Below are 21,114 nucleotides of genomic sequence, written 5' to 3'. Positions count from 1 at the left end.
GGTCCCGGCATCTACAATTTCACCCCTACCCCCACCCCCACCCCCGCCAGAATCCCGTTAACCCAGAGCAGTCCCGCGCGCTCCCCACTTCTTGCCGCGAAGACCAGAGACCCGCTCCGCCCTCTGCCCCTCCCTGCCCAGGCGGCGTAGACCCACCCCTCGCCCTGCCACCTTCCACAGCGGGCCGCTGATTGGTCGCCGCATTCCCGCTTGCTTCCCGAACCGCCATTTTGAAAATCTGGTGGCTTCTCGGGAGGGACGCTGTGCAGAAGCGTCACGCGCGAAAAAGGCAAAAAGGGTCCTCCGCTGTTCCTTCACCCGCCAACCTCAGGAACCTTCCTCTCGCCTCACGAGCCAGGCAGGCCCCAGGCATCCCCGACCTACCGGTGAGGGGGCGCGTGGGCGGCGGGAAGGGAGGGCTGGACGTCTCAAAGGCGGCGCCGTGCCTGGTGGGGAAAGGGTGAGGGTTGGCGGCTGTTAGGACTGCGGGACCGGGAGGCGCCGCCATGAAAGTGAAACTGCCGCTGACGCCACTGGGCCCGGGCGGCCTGCGGAGGCGTCCCCGAGCTGCCGGCCGCGCCCCCCGCTCCCGGCCCCGCCGCACGGTGTCCATTGGCGCTGCTGACGGCGGCTCGAGGGCCGAGCTGCGCGGGGTGCACGGGCCCGGCCCGGCCCAGAAGCCCGGCGCCTCCCCCCGCTAGGGGGCGGCGACTGCCTACGGGTCGCTTGGATCCCCTTTTCCCGCCTCTGAGGGGGGAAAAAAACCGAGGCTTCGGTGACTGCGCCCCCCCGGGGGGAAGGGGCATGTCCTGGCCCCGCAGTCTCTAGAGACCTGGGGGGCGGGGGCGTTGGGGAAGCCACGGGGCGCGGGCCTCCTTACGATCCTGCCGAGGGAGGCCTAGGCCTTCTCCCCTTGGCAGAGGCGAGAAGCGGATTCCTTGACGATGGCCAGAGGTCTCTTTCTCTCCCTCCTCCCTCCTCCTCCTCTGCAGGTTGTTAGCATGTCTTCATCTGCTCCCGCCCCAGAGGGGGAGGAACTTTCTTCCCAGCCCGCACCTAAGAGAGACCCCGAACTGGCCGACAAGGAAGAGAGCGAAGAGGAAGAGGAGGAGGAGGAGGAAGATGAAGAGGAGGAGGAGGAGGAAGAAAAAGGTGGGAGAAGATTTAGTGCCACAGACCAGCTCCCTTTAGAAATCTCGTGTGGTCCCTGGGCCACCTAGTCACTGAGACTTGAGGCGTGGATGAGCTATGGAAGTTACTCACTATTCACGTTAGGCTGCAGTCCAGAATTAGCAATGTTAAGGCGGCTTCCATCCCTCTTGGATGAATAGAAGAGCCGTATAATTTATTTCTGGTAGCAGGTGGCTCTGCTAGCATTGTAATTTAATTTAATAAAAGGAAACATGCATCCATTTAGAGATTCCCTTCCCAGTTCTGTTTCTCAACTTTATATATCCATGGACTTTCTAAAACTTGTTTTAATTTAATTTAATAAAAGGAAACATGCATTGAGTTATCAATTTTTTTCTTTTGTTTCTCAAATTAGTGTATGTATCCATGGACTGCCTAAAACTTGTTTTAACTTGTAATAAAAGGAAACATGCATTGAGTTGTTATCAGTTTACTTCTCAATTCTGTTTCTCAACTTAGTGTATGTATCCATGAACTTCCTAAAACTTGTTTAAATTTGACCCAAATTTTTCTGAAGGCTGCTTGCCATTTGGGATTGTTGTGGGTGGTTAAAAATGAGACATTAGAGTTTTTTAAATGGTAGAATGGAAGATGTATTCCTCACCCACACTTAGTAAAGGAGGAGGCAGCCTGTTTTCCCTAGAAGCTTAGGAAAGAGGAACTGCTTGGGTTTTGGTAGTATCTAGAAAAAAATATGTAGGAAAATTCTTAACTGTAGTTGCTACATTGTATATGAGATTTCATACCTGCTGAACTTAATTAGGGGTCCCTTACCTATATCTTGCTGATAGTGGTTATTTACGTATTTTTATTCCTCTCAGGCACAAGCTTGAAGCTTTAGGAATTCACATTTGAATTGGGTGATCTCTTGTATAACTTTATCTTTTCCTGAATGGGTCCTTTCAGGAAGTGATCAATTAGTAAACATTTATTGGCTGCCTACTATGTGCCAAGTACTGTGCCAAGTGCTTAGGATACAAAGAGGTTAAAAAGAAAAGTTTCCAGCCTCAAGGAGATGGCTTTCTAATGGGAGAAGACAGCATACAAACAAATATATAACAAGCAAGTTGTATACAGGATGAATGGGAAATAATTGACAGAGGGAAGCAATCAAAATTAAGAGGAATCAGAGTTCAGGATCTCTGCCCTACACCCTCTACCTACCCTTAAATCTCTAACTTAAGTCTGTATTTTAGGTTTCTTGGTTAAGTTAGTCTTTTAATGGAATATTTAAAGGTACTGTTAGGCATGCAAAGCATCCATTCTTATAAAAGATGGATGGCCACAAATCTGGCACAAAGGCTTTAATGATGCCAGATGAGTTAGGGAGCAATTGATTTGAAGTCAGAAGACGTAGTTTAAATCCCAGCTCTGCTGTTTACTACCTGTGTGACTTTGGCTAAGTCCCTGGGTCTGTTTCCCCATATATGAAACAAGGGACTAAGATTGCTTCCATGATCTCTTCCATCTTTAAAGCTTGTGAAGCCAGGGATGTTCTGGTTTGTAGGACAGTCAGACTTAAAAATCAGTAGAGATAACTTCCTATAAAGCTTTGCCTGGTGGAGCAGATGGAAGAGGCAGGCTATAGAGTGATAGTAATATAAAACTTTGATTTGGGTCCCCTGGACAATTTGCTTGCAGATTCATCAGACTTATAAAGAGTTCTTCAGAATTCCAGACATTCTAAAGAACTTTATCATTGTCATTACTGTCTTGTTTTACTTAGCATGCACCTGTATTCCAATAGGAGGAAGATTGAGGTTTCCTGTACTGTTTCAGCCACTGAATTTTATGCCTGAATGTTTCAATTACTCTCTAAAGGTGAACTAGGAAACATTTCACATTAGGTGGCATTTATATCCATCTGAGAAGCATTCAGATGACTAACAAATAGACTGCTTTTTATATTTTCCTAAATTCAGTCCATACAGTATGACTTAATTTTTTGGAGATTTGTGTATTCCTAGGATATTGAACATATTCATATTTTAAGTACCAGAACCACTTGAACTTAGTATAGTATAGCCTGACCAAAACTTTCCTTTCTTGACATGAATAAATATGATACTAGTACTAGAGAAAGACTTGTAGCATTTTTTTTGCCCCAAATATGATCTGGCACTTTTTTGGGGGGCTTTAAAAAGTTTTATTGACAAATATCGTTTTTATGTTACAAACATTTCCAGGGTTACTTTCAAGGCACAACAGATCTCTTTTTTTTTTCTTTTTTTTTATTATTATTATTTTTTAAATGAATGATTTTACTACATTTTTTTTTTTTAAGCAATCGGGGTTAAGTAACTTGCTCAAGGTTACACGGCCAGTTATTTCTGGGTGTGGTGCTGAGTGTCTGAGCCCGGGATTTGATCTCCAGGTCTTCTCAACACTGGAGCCGGTGCTCTTACTCGCTGAGCCACCTGGCTGCCCCCACAACAATCTCTTGTAATAAAGTAAAACAATTACACAAAACTAAAAACAATACTGTGGCAACTTTTTTTTTTTAAATGGTAATTGTCTCTGGGCCTCAAATCTGAAGCCCATACAAAAGTAAAAAAAGAGAGCTAAATTTGTTTTGGTGGATTTGAGAAAAGGGCATTGAAACAAATGTCTGACAAAAGAACAATATAGTAAATATTACATGCTTAAAAATACAGTAATAATAACTGTTACTTATATTGTGTCTGCTCTCTGCCAGGCATGTGCTAAGTGATTTATGCATATTACATTGCAAATTATCCTATTTGGGAGATAGGTGCTATTATTATCTGTAATTCCTGTTTTACATTTGAGGAAACTGAGAGTCATGTTAAGGCATTTGCCCAAGCTCATGTAACTGGTATCTTAGATTGGATTGAACTGGGGTCTTGACTGTAGGCTCAGGGCTTTATCCACAGTACCGCTTAACTGCTTCTATTTATTTCGATTCTGTATTATAGCCAGTTAAAAGAAAACAAACAAAGAAGGGGGAGGTTATAGTAGGAGGGAGAGAGTCAGAAAAACAAAATAAAAGGTGATTGATTTTTTTTTAAGAGCTGAAAAAAAATGTTAGAACAACTAGTCTAATTCATTTTATTACACAGATAAATATACTTAAAGCTAGAATGGTAAATGAGTTCAAGGTTACATAGGTAGCAGACATTGTTTTTTGACTCCAAATCTAGTGCTCTTAACTATACCATGTTTTTATTGGTCTAGGCTGTGGGTATTATAGTGAACCTGTTTTTGAGCTCTGAGGGAATTCCAAATCCCTTTGCTATATGCAACTGCAGCTGCAAAAGGCAACCCCTCAAAAGAGGTAGGATAAGGATTTCATTCAGCCAATGCTTGTCACTATCAGAAGTTGTGTGAGCTGTCAGGAGGATCCTGCTCAACAATAACACCTATTCACTTGAGCAGTTTCTCACTAATGGAACTTTTATTATCAAACTAGATTCATGGATTACTCACCCATAGATATTGGATGAATAGGAGGTGATGGTGTACCTTTAGCGTACTGGACAGTGTCCACTTCCTTAAATTTAACTCATACCACTATTCTTTTTCAATTTTGACTGATTATCGCTGTTTAAGCTCTATTACTTTGCTGCTTATGCTTAAGGCTTTGGGGGCTTCATAATATTGGACAGCCATAGAAGATCCCCAGAATTTATATTCTTCTGGGTTATATATACATTGATCTGCAATATTACCCAGAGGCCAAATGAATTCAAACTAAGGCTTGCAGCCACTCTCCAGCTTAGAAATTTTCTCTCCTACGTTTAGAGTAATCAAGGGTATTAAATTGTACTAAAAATGTGGAACTTTTAAATTTTATTACTCTCACACAAGTGATACAAAAAGTAACCTAATCAGGCGTTGGATTCAGGGATCTCAGCAGGAGAAATCTTGATCTAGCTAAATATAAGTTCTTGGTTAGTGGCAGGCTTGTGGTGTTGGGTCAGGGTTGTTTGCAATTTTATAAACATGACTATGCCTGGCAGTCCTAACCCCTGACATTGTGAATATTTTGGTAACTTTCAGTCTTATTGGTTTCTTCTGTTATTCTTTGTATTTAATTCTGATAAGGGATCCATAGTTTTCACTAGACTGACAGGTCCATGAGATTTAAGAATCCCTGCTTTATACTGTCTGTCTAAAATTTATCAAAAACAAATTTTTAAGTGCCAGCCATGTGCTAGGAACCCTACATTGTTTCAACACCTAAGAATATAGTCTTATAATGTTTTTCAATAGGCAACTCCATATTTATTAACATGCATTCAGAATATTTCTCATCTATCAGCAGTTCTCAAAGATTTGTTGACCACTTTTGTAAAGCAGGATCCTGTTCAGACTGTGTTGAATGATTAATGCAACTGTTAGCTGTGCACATAGTAGGTTCTCAATATTTGGTGAAGTAAGACACTAATACAAAACTGTATAGACAAAATTGTATTGTAAATAATACTACAAGAGACCAAAACAGTGCTATACCTTTGATATTTATGTTGATTGAAAGAACTGTTCATTTTTAATATTTCTTTAGATGAGAAGATTATAGAATCTAGGAACAATGTTATAATTATAATCTTTTATTTTTAGAGGTTAAAATTTGTTAAATAGTTCATTTTAGTTAACTGTAAAAATAAGCATATGCTACTAAAGTCTTAAGAAATAGGGCAGTGCATCTAAGGAAAATCAAATACTAACCCCCCAAAAATGGATGTATCCTGGCATGCTTCTGTTTTGTTTTCATAGGATTCTGTTTACTGGAGACAGTTGGGTGTATTCTCACATTAGTCATAGGGTGTCAGGTCATGAAGAATTGGACATGACTGAAAAATAACCAAACAAAAAGAAAGCAATAGAAAATAAGGCTGGCTAATAGTGGGTTGGAATAACATGACCTAATCTGTATTAGTGTAGTGGAATATTTTTGGGTCTTTTTTTTTCACCACTAATGTTTACCTGATGTTTTCACAAAGCTTTATATATATAGGGGCCTAGGTTTGAGCACTGAAATAAGCTTTGTATTACAGACTCTTCAGGGCCATTATGTTAGAAGTGATTGAGGAGTTCAGGTTTGATCCTCTTTAGTTATCAGGAAGAAAGCCTGGTAAAAATCATTCCTAAAACTTTGCTATTTAAGAAAATTAAATTGTTTATCTTTCAGAAAAGAGTCTCATCGTAGAAGGCAAGAGAGAGAAGAAAAAAGTAGAGAGGTTGACAATGCAAGTATCTTCCCTCCAAAGGGAGCCATTTACAATTGCCCAAGGCAAGTATGTATTTCTTTTTCAATCTAGACTAGTGATTTCATCTACTGGGTTTGCATGCTATAGAAACTTCAGATAATACAGATTAGCAGTAAGAGTTGCTTGGGACTCTAGCTATTTAAATGATTTGCCCCAGTCCATATTTGTAGTGTTATATTTAGGACTTAAACCCATGTCTTCCGGACTCAAAAAGCCAGCCCTAAATTTATGATATCACACTGCCTCTTTTCCTGCTTTTATATCGTAGTGAAATACTCTATCCAAGTGGCGGCCAAATCATGTTTTATTTTTAGAGAATATAATTTTGCTTTTAATAACCATAGCAGGATTATTTGAAAACTACATACTTAAACCTAAATGAAGAGTTTTAAGTAATTTAACAAAAATATTGACCTTGTAAGCCAACAACGAAGGAAAACTTCTTAGAACATATCAAGAATAAGGCATCATACCCCACTCATCAACACCCAAAGCTGATATTCTCATTAAACTGCTTCCTGAAAAATAAATCTACATGAACAAACATCTTTTAAAATAATGTCTTTGCATAGTTCATATACTTTATCCAATTTATAAGCTAGGCAGTATTAAGTTACTTTTTTTCCTTTTTGTGTAATGCATACATATAATTCATATTTAATATTTATGTTTTCTGAAATTTGTTTACTCATTCCTTCCTATAAACTAGATGAAGGTGGAAACTTTAAATTGTCTATATGAACTGGACAATTTATTTAAAAATTTGTTTGAAGTTTTGTATAAAATAGACTACTATATAATTTTTCAGCTTAATTTATAATGGAAATGAGATGTTTTTAACCATTTAACTTCATTCTTTTTACAGGGAAGGGACAGAAACTCTGTGAAATTGAAAGAATACACTTCTTTCTAAGTAAGAAGAAAACTGATGAACTTAGAAATCTTCATAAACTACTTTACAACAGGCCGGGCACAGTAAGGATTATTTTAGACTTCTGATATTTAGCATGTTTCTTGAAATATTTCAGAGATACTTCAGAGCTAGATGGTGCTTAGCTCAGTGCTTTATACTTGGTAGGCAGCATGACAGAATCTTTACATTGGGAAGGACCTCAGAGGTTATCCAATCCAATTTGTAATCCCTTCTACAACATCCTCGGCCTCTCCTTAAAGACCTTCATTAGGGCATAACCATAAGGCAGTCCATTTTCCTTTGGGTTTCTCTAATTAAGTTTTTCACTATATCATTCCTAAGTCTACCATTTTTCGACTTCCAGCACTGCTTCTACTTTAGCCCTCTGGAAGTAAGCCAAATAAGTCTTAATTCTCCCACAATAGCTTCTTAAATATTTGAGTATAGCTATCATGTGCCCTCTGAATTTTACTCTTCTTTGGGCTAAACATTCTCTGTCCTTTTACCGAGTCCATGATGTCTCTCTAGTCTTCTTACCATCTTGTCCCCAGGATGTGCTCCAGTTTGTCAAGGTCCTTCCTAAAATTATACCCTGAAAACTGAACACAGTACTGTAGGTGTTAATGTTAAAGAAATATTTGCTGATTTGGATCACAGATTTTTTAAACTAAAGGAGAGCTTTGAGATCATCTAGTCTTACTCCCTCATTTTACATATGATGAGGCCCATTGAAATTCACTGAGTTTTATCTGGTTAACACAGCTAATAGAAAAGCAAAACATCCATCTCTTATGAGTCCTGGTTCACTATTATTTCTTTTGCACCATTCTACCTCTGTTTTGCTCAGACAAAGTTATAGTTTGACTTTTTGTGGGCATAAGCCAAAACTATGTTCTGTAGCTCAAGGCAAAATTCAAAGTTTGTTTGATTAGTGATACTAAGATTTTATTGTTAGAATTTTGTTAAGCCTTTTGGCAAGTCATGGCATTTTTTACATCAGTGCTGCTGTATTTTGCATGAGATTTTATTTTTTAAAAGTAAATTAAATGGTGATTGTTAACTTTACAAAAGAATTCTCTCTAGGATTCTTTTAAATAAACTTCATGCAGTTAATATATGTTTTGTGCACAATTTCAGAACTCTTATCCATGTTTTTAAAATGTGATACATCTTGAGTAAACAGTCCTGATTGCTCCCTTCCCTCATTTGTCTTCAGGTGATATCTTCATTCTGAGTTATGTGTTATATTGTACACATGAGGAAGAAGGGATCTTGCTGTGTTATAATATAATTGGTTGAAATGTGCTTGAGGAGGGGAAGGGGGAGGGTGAGTAAAGTAAAAGTTTTGATTTTTCCAAGTACTTGGGCAGCAACTTGACATTGTGTAGCTTTTTATTCAAAATGATGAGTCATTTGCAAGTGTTCACATATTAGTAGCAAATAAAGTTCTGAGTGAACAACTGAAGGCATAAGTAAATAGAAGGTATTTTCAAGAATTAACAATTTCTTCTACTTACAAAAAGCTCTACTTGGGAAGTTACAATATGAATTAATGAGAGAAACGTTTTTAGGTAGCTTCTCTGAAGAAGAATGTGGGTCAATTTAGTGGCTTTCCATTCGAAAAAGGAAGTGACCAATATAAAAAAAAGGAAGAAATGTTGAAAAAGTAAGTTATATTTATAAATATACTCTTTTGGTAAATGCATAATATGTCTTGATCAGTGTGCTTTTAGCTTCAAAAAATTTGTGCTCATGTATGACTAAAAGGTAATTTTTTCCCCCTAAATACAAAGGTGTGACTTGATTTCACAATTGTTAGTTTACAGTGTCTTCAACCTTCCTAGATTGTTAATACCTCTCATATTATATACTACTTCAGGATTCAAAGTATTTACTCAGGGCAACTTATGAGAGAGGCAGTTCATCTGATTGCCACGTATTTGTAAAGGTGTGATGGCTTACCTGTGATCACATAGCTAATAAGTATTAGATATGAAACAAGGTCTCTTCTGACTCCCAAATTCAGTGCTCTTAATACTAAACTATTGTCTCTTGGTGTATTTTAGTTTTTGTTTTTCTTGGCAATTTTAATATCAAATTTATCATGGCATTCTTAGTGAGTACAAACGAGAGTATTTTAGTATACATCTGAACCAGAAACCCTTGTAGTTTAACAGTACTTGCCAGGCAAGGCATATACACTTTTAATGTAGCCTTCAAGCATTAAGGGCCATCCTGCTATTTATGAGACATTAGAGTCAAACTTTCATGGAATACACACATGAACACTTGGAGAAAAATAAATCTATCTTTAAATTGTAGTAAGTTTGTTTTAAAGCAGCAAATGCTAATATTGACTCTGACTTCTAGTTAATCCTTTTTATTTTAATGACTTTCATAAAGTCTCTGGGCGTATAGAGGTTTTACATACCTATAAGTATGCAGTTTTTTTCCTTGCTTCAGTATCATCTGTTTGGATCTTAACTTTAAATATCTTCTCAAAAAAAATTGTAGGGAAACTTCTGTTTTACTATTTTGTTCATTTATATCTTTGGTAGGAGCATTTTAATATACTCATTGTTATTATTTTTTTATATATTCACAGTCTGTTACATCTTTTTCCTTTTAGATTTAGGAATGCTATGTTAAAAAGCATCTGTGAAGTTCTCGATTTGGAGAGATCAGGAATAAATAGTGAGTTGGTAACTAGGATCTTGAATTTCTTAATGCATCCAAAGCCTTCTGGCAAGGTAAGATTTTTTTTTTCTTTCTCAGTTTTTCAAAACTTTCAGTAGTGAAAATATACTTTTTAGTAGATTGCTTTTCTATAATCTTTAATTAAAGCAACATTGGCACCAGTAGAGTAATATCTCTTATGAAGAACTTGTGTTCATCTAAATACAGAAAGTATGTGGGTGATTTAAAAAATTTTTTAATGTTAACTAAAATAATGTCATGTCAGAAAATATAGAATATATAAAAATTTAGTGGTAGAGTGGGGAAGGATTTGGGCCAGGTTCAGGGAAGTGACCTGATGTCTGCTGTTAGGGAAGAGTTTTGAGTCACAGATCGTATATTAAACAATGGGCTTTTAGTTCTCAAAGGAGTCAGTGAAGAAGGTCCCATGTAGATTACTTCCTGGCAGCTGCCTTGTGCCTTTTTCTACCTGCCTTCTCAAGAGAAAAGGAAACCCCTTTGTAGAGGAAAAGTCATGGATCATTCCTTTTTTGCTCCCTATTCTCATCACTTTAAAAAAAAAAAAAACACTGAAAAACTAAAATAAGTTTTCCTTTAATACAAGATAAGTAAGGCTTATGTAATTTCTGAGTTAGCTCTACATCTCCTCACACACCCACAAAATAGGCCCATATACTTACTAATGCCTGAAATTCCTCTAAAAAAAGAAAAAGCCTTTTGCTTCTTAATAGGGATAAAGAGAATCCAAAATAGCATTGCTTGATTCAAGTTTTAGAGCACTTTAGTAAGGGTTGAATATGGAGAAAACTGGATTGAAAACAAACTAAGACTTCTAACTTTGCCTAGACTTGGCCCTTCAAGCTAAGCAGAAGTTGAGAGCAAATAGAAATGATTTCCTTCTCCAGAGAGATATTTTTGTTGCACAGCTGTTTAAGAGAATGATGTGTGGAGATTTTATTTAACATGACTCTCCATTGTAGAAGGGAGCTAGTTAATTTAGTCCGTAGGTCAACTATTATTGTGCTATTCCAACCTTTTGATATGTCTTTATCTGTATTTGTTCTGGATTTCATGTACGAAAGTTGATCACTAGTCTACCAACATTTTGAAATTCATCATTATAAGAGATTTGTGTTTATGGTCATTTCTCATCTAATTGTAGTAACAATGGCATTCTTTTTGTTTTCTTTTCCAATGTTTTCCTATTCTATTCAACAATTATTTCCTCTTGTTAATATCAGGCAAAATACTGTGCTATCATGAACTAATATTTAAAAAAATATATAGACTGGATTTTGCACTATGCTCTTCATCACATTTTTTTTTATTTGACCTAAAACAACTGTTGCACAGTCAGTTCCTAAATTTTTCCTCCTCCCCATAATCTGCATATTTTGCTTGCCTCTTAGATTTTTCCTTTTTCCTGTGTAAATTTGCAGAGTCCTTTCATCTTTCACTGTTGAGGAATATTGTATAAGGAAGTCTTTAGGGAAGTTCTCTTGGTTGGGCTCATTGGCTGGTAAAGTTTGATAATTTCAAAATGTGACAGAAACGGGGTTGTCATCCCCCTAACCTATCTCAAGGAGGTATGATTAGGTAGTGAAAGTTTGAAGTCAGAGGATCCCAGAAAGCATTGAGGGAGAGGGAAGGGGGAGGTAGTGTTTGTAAGTGGACAAACTAGCAAATCATAGAACCTGTGATGGCTCTGAATCCAACAAAGCATGATTTTATCAGGAGAGGAAATATAATATAAACAGATGGAGGTCTGACCTTGAAGTCAGGAAGATGTAGGTTCATGAATTAGTTGTGTAATCATGGACAAGTACCTTAATCTCTCAAAGACTAATTTACAAATAAATCACTAATCAATATCCTTGGTAGGAATTTCTACTCTGGAACTTCCATACATTGATGAAATCACAGATCTGGTCCAAGGGAAGGATTGAAGAAAATTATCTCAGAACTTGATCCTAAAAATTAGTATATAACATTTTTAAAATTCAAAATGAGAAAAAGCACTACTAAAGTAGAATTTAAAATGAATCAGCTGCATAAAGTAATAAAATCATGATTTTTTTTTTCAACAGTTCTGATGATTGGAAGCTTTGGCATTTCTAAATTAAACGTCTTAGTTATTGAATTGACATAGCGAAGCAACTAGATTTGTGATCTTTTTTTTTTTTCTTTTTGGAGGGCAGTTGGGGTTAAGTGACTTGCCCAAGGTCACATGGCTAGTTTTTGTGTTGAGTGTCTGTGAGATCAGATTTGAACTCTGGTCCTCCTGACTCTAGAGCTGGTGCTCTACTCACTGCACCACCTATCTAGCCACCCCTAGATTTGTGATCTTTGATCATTTTTAACATTCTCAGAATTTTGTGGAATTCAGAAACATTGACCACAATTCTTGCATTTATTAAAGGACAGCCGGGTGATGGGTATACATTTTATACAAATTAGAACTCCCATACAGAGTGCATAAAATGGAGTAAATAAATGTTAGGTGAATTTTGCTCGAGTTGTTTTTATTCACGTCTGATTCTTCATGACCCCATTTGGGGTTTTCTTGGCAAAGATACTGGAGTGATTTGCCATTTCCTTCTCCAGCTTGTTTTACAGATGAGGAGATTTGAGACAAATTAGGGTTAAGTGACTTGTTCAAAATCAAACAGCTAGTAAGTGTCTGAGATGGAATTCTATAGAGTCCCCTAAAATCAGAATTGGTGTTTCTCAGACAAATCTTTATTTCTGTGGCTACCTGAAAATCATAGCTTTAGAGCTGGAAGGGAAATTAGAGTTGATTTACTCACATTTGCTTTTGGTGTTGATGAATGAGGAAGGAATTAGTTGTCAATTTAACTCTAACCTGTTATGGGTTGTTATGACCAGGCTTACTTAAGTTTAATCACAATGACAATCTGGCCTTCAGTTTTATGACAAGGTCAGATGGCGGGGTGGTGGAATGTGGTGTCTGAGCTAACATTCCTTTATTAGGATAGTTATTTGGAGCACTAACGTGAAGGGTTGATGTTAGTTGAGATAAGTAGGGTTTTTCAGGTCTCCTAGATGGAATAAATAAAGAGTAAAGTTGCATCATTTTCTGAATTTGAGAGAAGTGTAATTTAAACTCAAAACTACATCTGGGCAAATTGCTGCACAGGGATACATTTTGTGTTCAGAGAAGCAAAGGATTTTCCTGAGAGATCACCCTTCTACCCACTTTTTGAATTTTATGACAGTAGTAAAATTGAGAGACAATGGTATAGTGGTTAGAGAACTAGCCTTGGAGCCAGATTCATGTCCTATCACTGACATATACTAGCTGTGGGACCCTGGGCAAATAATCTCAGTTCTGTAAGCAACACTAAGACTCTTAAGTTGTAGGGAAGGTTCCAGACTGCATTGGTAGAGGACGCTAGGGAATTACCTGTTCCAATGAAATCACAGGTCCAGTGCCAGTAATATCAGTAAAGTTGAATTTTATCAAATACAGCATTTAATAATTTGGAATTTAGGTATTTGTTGTATTTTTTTTTATCATGACACATCTTATTTTACACAGCCATTGCCAAAATCAAAAAAAACACCAAGCAAAGGCAGTAAAAAGGAACGCAGCAGCTCTGGAATGTCAAGGAAGGCTAAGCGTACTAAATGCCCTGAAATTCTGTCAGATGAATCTAGTAGTGAAGATGAAAAAAAAGAAAAAGACTCTTCAGAGGAAGAAGATAAAGAAAGTGAAGAAGAGGTAAAATGCATTTTTATGTATTTAATTCCTCACTTTGTTTTCAGGAATCAGTTAAATGCTCTGTTTAAACTGTTCTCTGGAATCCATTATCAGAAAATAGGATTATGTAACCAGTTAGCAAAAGCATCTCAGATGTCATGGAACTTTGTAGAAGAGATGTATTCTTAGGTTCACCAGAGCACATCATATACTTTATAGATTAAAACATAACATTTAAATTTTTGAAAGAGACTTAAGAGGTCATGGGAACATGTGGGAAAAGTAGTATTTAGTTTTCATGAAACTGTTCTGAAATCTGTCAGGTTACCATATAACCAACTAAGGAGGACCTACCACTATTAGATTTCATATACCAGAATAATTGAATTGATTTGGAACCGTTAAGATTGGAGTCTGTCTCAGATTTTCTAATACTAGTAGGTCAGGATCGACTTCTCTTTAGTTTTCATTGCCACCATTAAGGATAAACAGTACTCATTAGTAAGCCTAAAAAACAATGGGGGGATGGGAGGGGACGTATTTGTTGGGAAGGAGTATTACCAGCTATTGCCACAGGTTGTTTGTCACTGTCATGGATTAATAAATCTATGAATAAGGAGTCCTAGGAGGCTTGGAAGTGATTTATGCTACTCATATCAAACTTTAGAGAGCCTGAATCAGTCCTCTAAGATGATATTATACAATATTTGCAATATTGTACAGTTATAATGTTAGAAAGCAAATAATTATACAAAAGTAAGTACCTGTAAGTATTTACAAAAGTAAGTACCTAGTATAGGGCACTGTCCTAGGCTAGATAACTTACATTATAGTAGAGGAATAAGATAACAACACAGATAACTGTAGTATGCAATAGAACATAAGTGCAGTATTAGAAGAATAAATGCTATGTGATGTCTGAGAGGGGTGTGTCGTACAAGCCAGGAGAATCAGGGAAAACTTCATAGAAGAAGTGACATTTGAGCTAATTTTTAAAGGATGGAAAGGAATGTTAACAGATAAAAAGACAGAAGGGAAGGCATTTCAGTCTCAGGGCACCTGAATGAAAGAATAGAGAAACTGTTTGCCTTGAGTACATGAAGGGGAATGGCATGAGTTAAGATCAGGAAGGAAGTATAGAGACAATTTAAAGAGAGCCCAGAATGCTCTACTTAGTGGAATCTAAACTTGGACTCTTGGGAGCTTTTGAGTAGGCTTATGAGTAAAGGAAGAATGTGTTCTGTTCATAAGAAAGTTTACTGTGGCAGTGATAGGAAGGGGAAATGGAGAAAGACAGGAAATATTACAATAATCCAAATGGTTATGAGGGACCTATATTAGAGTAGTGACACTGAGAATAGAGAAGAGAGGACAGATGCTAGAAAATGTGCAGTTAAAGTTGAAGTTCATGAGATGTTTTAATACTGAATGTGAGAGGTGAGGGAAAAGGAAGACTCAGAGAAAAGCATCATGGTATATCAGAACCCTAATTATGGAGACAAAATCCTAGGTTCAGATTCTGCCTTCTACACTTAATAGCTTGTGTGACCATGGGCAAGTCACTGAGCCTAAGTTTCCTCTTCTGTAAAATGGGAATATTAATATCTGGAGTAACTTCCATAAGATTGTAATTAGACTTCTTAAATGCTTGTCAAGTAAGCTTTGCAAACCTTACAGCACTCTAAATGTAAGCTATTTTTATTAATAGTAATAGAGAAAATCTCTGTTATAAACCTGAGAAACCAAGTTGTACCACAGATAAAAGTAATGAAGTAAGGGAAGAGCTGTGGGGAGTGGGAGGTGGTCTTGGGTGTAATTGGATGTGTTGAGTTTGAGGTACTGCATCTAGATGAAGATGTCCTGAAATTTTTTATTGAAATAAACACCATCCCTCACACCCTTACTGGTTTTTTTGGTTTTTGTTTTTTTTTTTTGTTTTGGTTTTTGTTTTTTTTTTTGAGACTATCTCAGTAGAGCATTCTCATTTTATAGGCATTTTAGAGTTGCCATCAAGTGAGTGTTGCTTCTGGCTTCTAAAGCCCATGATTTCCGTATTTTATGAATCATGGAACAGTTCTGGACCATTAAAACTTTGTTGGAAGGTAAAATTAGAAAGTCACCGCTATATCTACTTAGATAATTCAATCTACTTAAGGCTTTTTTTTTAAACAAATTTCTATTTTGCACATTCCTTGTTCTTGCTGTTTTCTTCAAGCTAAACAGGCCTTTAATGGATTTTCATTTAACGTAATTTTCAGACACCCACTCTGGGTTTCTAAGACAAAGTATTTTAAAAAGTAGTCTATTGAAAGCTAATTTATATTTTATTCATCTGTTCAACCCAGTACAACCTTTCTGCGGTGAGGACAGGAATCTGGCTCTGTGACAGGCGTCTTTTTTGGAGACCCTCCTTCAAGAGCCCTGCTGCCTATAAAAGATAGGTAAGCTCCCCCAAATTTTTTTGGCCTTCCTTCAGAAAGTAATGATTTGTTCCTCTGTTTCTGTTCCTTCAAGGTATCAGGCAGATGGAATATATATATATATATATACACACACACACATAAATTTTTTTTTCTAATTTGGTGACTGGTCTTCAATGTTGGACTGTCTGGAATTGTATTACCTGTACAGTCTAATCTGTTTACCTGTGGCACACCAAAAAACATTTCCAATTTTTGAGAGAAGCTAGTTGAAACTACTGGCAGCATTTTTTTTTTTTAAGAACAAGCCAACAACTTAATGCAGATCTACATCCCCTGCCAATGAGAATTGTACCTATTTTTCTTACTGTTTTATCTGTTTCTCTTCATGAACTTTGATAGCAAACATCTTCAGACTCCATTATATATTTGTTTAAACGTCAAAGGTGTTCTGAACGCTACAGGTTTTTTCTGACATTTTTCTTTTGGGTTATTAGAGCCAGTTTAGCTTGAGAAGACATCCATCCAAAATAAGCAGCCAGTTTTTCATTTTTAATTTAGTATTCCAGTCTCATTCAACGAATGCTATTATTTAATGATTGTGTGGACAGCATTTTGAACATCATAAGCAATTAAATTTAAGAGATGCTATGTGCTGTATGAGTGGTACAAGGAAAGTTTTATTTGGAGGGAGAGAACACTTTTCTCTAGTATGATCAAGGAAAGTTTTGTGGAAGGAGGTAGTCTTTAAAAAGATAAGCCTTGATTTCATATGAAAGAGGACTTCCAGAAAAAGGAATAGCATTAATAAGCAAAGGCACCAAAAGAAGTGCAAGATACATTTTGGGAATGATCCAGTTTTACTTGTGTAGAATTTAGGTATGAGAATAATGGGAAAGTCTGGAAAGGCACATTCAGGCCAGATAATAAAGGGCCTTCTGTGCCAGGGAAATTGGACTTTATTTGGGAGCCTAGCAGATGATAGAGAAGCAAGTTACTTAAAGTACTTGAATTACAAGTCCAAAGGCATTATATTTATTTAAAAGATAATTTTTTCCAAACTGATACGATAAATTCCAGTTGTAGATTAAATGCTTAAACTTGTTTATCATTACATGAATGGGGACCAGAACTTTGAAAATGTAAGTTGTACATGTTGCTTGATACCTGCATAGTTTAATTATTCCTAAGTTTTTTGGTTTTTTTTTCTTTTTGGAAGGCAGGGCAGTTGGGGTTAAGTGACTAGTAAGTGTTAAGTGTCTGAGGCTGGATTTGAACTCAGGTCCTCCTGACTCCAGGGCTGGTGCTCTATTCACTGTGCCATCTAGCTGCCACATTCCTAAGTTTCTAAGGCACTTTGAGAATAAAGGCAAATTAGTCTTATTCTGATTTTCTGTCCTATCTACTAACCTGGGAACAAAATTAGATTTTTAAATAATTTCATCTCAGATCAAATAAATGTAAATAATCATTTTGGTTTAAAAAAAAACTGTTAAGTGTTGGCCATTGGTATTAAAATTTGCTCTTTTGAATTTACCTCTAGTACATGTTGAAACATAACTTTCCTCTCAACTTCTGTCCTTACCTTCCCAATATTCCTCCTACACTCAAAAAAAGAAAAGCTGAAATAGAAAAAACTAATGTGATTTTTATTAGAACTGTATTAACTTATATATCTATTCTTATGCCCTCTTTATTTACCCTTAGAGTAGTAAATGGGGAAGACAAGTGTTGGGTTTTTTTTTTCACCTAAGATTATTATTAAGGTGGGATTTTATTTCATTTATGAAAAAGTGGCTTACTATATGCGTATTACTGTGTACTATGATTTTTAAATAATGGGAGTGACTCTGTCTTTCAACTTGTGTTGATTCCTAGTTTTCCCGAAGCTATCTTTTTTGTGTGGATTTTTGTTTTTGTATCTTTCTTTTTTTTATCTGTTTGGTTGGATTACTAGGGGAAATTCTAAATTGACATATATGTAACCTGAGTAGTTTGACAGGTTACTGGGACCTTCTTAGATCCTGTGAGATTTTCTAAAATAAAGACAGCAGCTAATGTCTACTTTATGATACTTTTGCTAATAAACAAGTACTTTTAAAAATTATAAAACGCACATTTTCATTTAATTTGAGAACCTAATTTAGCTACTATTCTCATGTTCCTGATAGATTTGAGTATAGATGTACCTAACAGGATTTATATATCTATTATTTAACCCTAAACACATTCAGGCATTTTGCTAAATATTATTCCTTCCTGGTAAAATAATATTGTTTAGCAAATGATGCAATATTTATATTGGAAAAGTTGTACTTGAAGAGTGTATATCATAAATACATTGTAAAAATCCCTTTTGTATAATAAAATACAATATAATATCTTCTTGTTTTATTGCTATTCTCCAGAATCTAAATCGGAGAAGTCAGCAGTAAACAACAACAAGCTATGTTCTACTTAAAACCTATGGCATTCAGGTCTATTTTCAGTTGTACAAAGACCATACCACACACACTTGCATGTTGCTTTTAAGAGTTCCTTTGTAGAAGAGTTGCTGTGAATCAGCATTTACTTTCCCCCCCAACCTTTTAAGTTGTTTCATTCCATGTAGACTATATAGCTGGCAGGTTAAAGATCTTAAAGATCTAGTCTAATTCCCCAGCTAGTATAGTGGATAGAGCTCTGATTCTGTCAGGAAGAACTGGGTTTAAATCTGACCTAAGATAAATATCTAGTCATGTGCCCCAGGGCAGGTTGCTCAACTGCTGTCTGCCTCAGTTTCTGCAAATGTAAAATGTGGATAATAATAGCACCTACCTTCCAGGGTCCTTGTGAAGATCAAATGAAATAATCTTTGTAAGGCATTTAGCACAGTGTCTGGTAGGTACTTAAATAAATGTTTATTCTTTCCATATTTGAATAGATTAGGAAAAAAGAAACTAGTACCTAAAGAGGTAAAGTGACTTGTCCATAGTCATACAGGTAATAAGTAGAAAGAGTCAGAATTTGAACTCAAAAACTTCTGACTATGAATAATGTTCTTTTCTACACTATACTACAGCAGCCTTATAGGACTGCTTCTAAAATTTTCTTCCTCCTGCTTCTCTTGAAACTTTGTCCCTTACTATGTCACTTGCCAATACACACCAAGTACCCAAAAGCTCCCCACAATAAGATAACTCATAACAATATGCTCGTGTTAACCCCTTCAAAGTTATTTGTGTTTCATAATTCCCTTCCCTTCCTCCTTTATGTCCCTAGTCAGAACTCTTGTTTTGATCCTAACCAGGGAGAAGGGTTAGGTAGGAAGACAAATGAATTTAAATTAATTCACAATTAAGTATTCATGACTTTCAACCCTGCTTGGATATTAGCATTTTTTTTCTTTAGCTTTTTTTGGGGGAGCGCGGAGGGCAGAGCATTTGGGGTTAAGTGACTTGTCCAAGGTGACATGGCTAGTAAGTGTTAAGCGTGTGAGGCTGGATTTGAACTCAGGTCCTCCTCACTTCCAGGGCCAGTGCTCTGTGCCACCTAGCCACCCATGGATATTAGCATTTTTTTTTAGTGTTGTTTCTAGCCTAACTAAATCTCTTAATAGTTAGAATTCCAGGCATTTTAGGGGTGAGGGTTTTATGTAAAGCCTATCCTTGGTCACATATCATGCCACTCATGTGTAATAGTCTATTCTACTTTTTCATAGGTTTATGTTAACAGAGCAAGATAAAACTGTGCACAAACCATATTTTTTAAAGATTGAAAAGCCCTATGCTATTGCCTTTTAAACTGTTTAATTTTAGTAAATTCTTCCATACTACTACCATTCCCATCTTAGCTGCTATCCCATCAATAAGAGAAATACTGACTCATCTCTGTTTTTGTATAAGTTCATACTTACTTTAAAGAAAATAATTTTTATAATATTCATCTATGTTAGCTAATCTCTATTTCACTAGTCATTATTGTAGTCTAATAGAAATATTCTCATCTCACAATTCCTTATAAAGATCATGAAATTTTTCAGTGTTGTCAGATTTATGGAGATTAATTTTCCTAATGCTACCATCTATACCCAATATACTTTCTTTCATGTGAAATTTATGGAGTTAACAGCTGTGAATATTCAGATTACCTGTTAGGCCAAATTTATAGCTTTCCTTTGATGAGTACACTTAAAGAGTTTGAGGCAGCATATTTTATGTCATATTCAGTATAAACTGAATAAACTGAGCAGGGAATTGGCATTTCTTTTGTATTCCATTCAGTGTCCAACCCAGGTACTAGGTACATACTAGCATTAATACTTAATTTTGAAAATACAGGCTGAAAAAACCATGAAGATAAAATATATCCCTAGTGAAATCTCACTTGAGAATGCTTATTCAGCAATCTGAGCTCTTCCCCCCCGCCAAAAAAAAAAAGTAATCAAGCAGGACCTAGCCCAGAAAAGGCTTATTAGGAATCAAATAACAGTCTATATATATTAAAGTCCTTATACTTTATTCACAGAACACTAACTCAGCTCCTTATTCATAATTTTTCATCTTACTGTAGACAGAAGTCTAATAAGCTTGATTGTATTTTTTCCTGCCCCATAGCAGTTAGGAGAAGGGGAGGCATAGACATCGAGAAGGCAGACTTAACAGTATAGGCCATGACCAGTAATGGTCATGACAAAAGAAGGAAAATATTAAAGAAGTTATAAAAAAGCATAAAAACCTAGACCTATTTAATGTACTGGGTAAACAGCCTTACATATCAAGGCAAAGAAGCATGAGAGATTAATCTTGTAAAGATGTGTATCAAAAAGAATTGGAAAAGGTTTGACATTTGAAGTTTCCTAGAAAATTCATTTTGTTAGAACTTTCTATCCATATTGTGTCAAAATGTGTCTCTTACTCTTCTGGTAAATGTTTTAGTTCTGCCTTTTATTTGGAATGCCAC

At 36.5% G+C, this 21,114-nt stretch overlaps 1 protein-coding gene across 1 annotated transcript in view; it reads left to right on the top strand.

Moving 5' to 3' along the window:
• The first annotated feature begins 248 nt into the window (after window positions 1-248).
• DEK (DEK proto-oncogene) overlaps window positions 249-21,114 on the top strand; it is a 31,226-nt gene continuing 10,360 nt past the window's right edge. Inside the window, exons 1-7 of the mRNA XM_069092482.1 lie at window positions 249-386; window positions 993-1,152; window positions 6,344-6,445; window positions 7,288-7,397; window positions 8,907-9,001; window positions 9,965-10,085; window positions 13,592-13,774. Of these exons, the coding sequence (XP_068948583.1) occupies window positions 1,002-1,152; window positions 6,344-6,445; window positions 7,288-7,397; window positions 8,907-9,001; window positions 9,965-10,085; window positions 13,592-13,774 (762 nt within the window). The 5' untranslated portion in view covers window positions 249-386; window positions 993-1,001. The remainder of the gene's footprint in view (window positions 387-992; window positions 1,153-6,343; window positions 6,446-7,287; window positions 7,398-8,906; window positions 9,002-9,964; window positions 10,086-13,591; window positions 13,775-21,114) is intronic.

Source organism: Petaurus breviceps, unplaced genomic scaffold (assembly GCF_028583685.1).
Source record: "Petaurus breviceps papuanus isolate PSGF00001 unplaced genomic scaffold, PetGlider_PUasm1.0 190, whole genome shotgun sequence".
Classification (NCBI taxonomy): domain Eukaryota; kingdom Metazoa; phylum Chordata; class Mammalia; order Diprotodontia; family Petauridae; genus Petaurus; species Petaurus breviceps.
The sequence above is the reverse complement of the archived record's forward strand: the minus strand, read 5'-3'. Positions and strand labels throughout refer to the sequence as shown.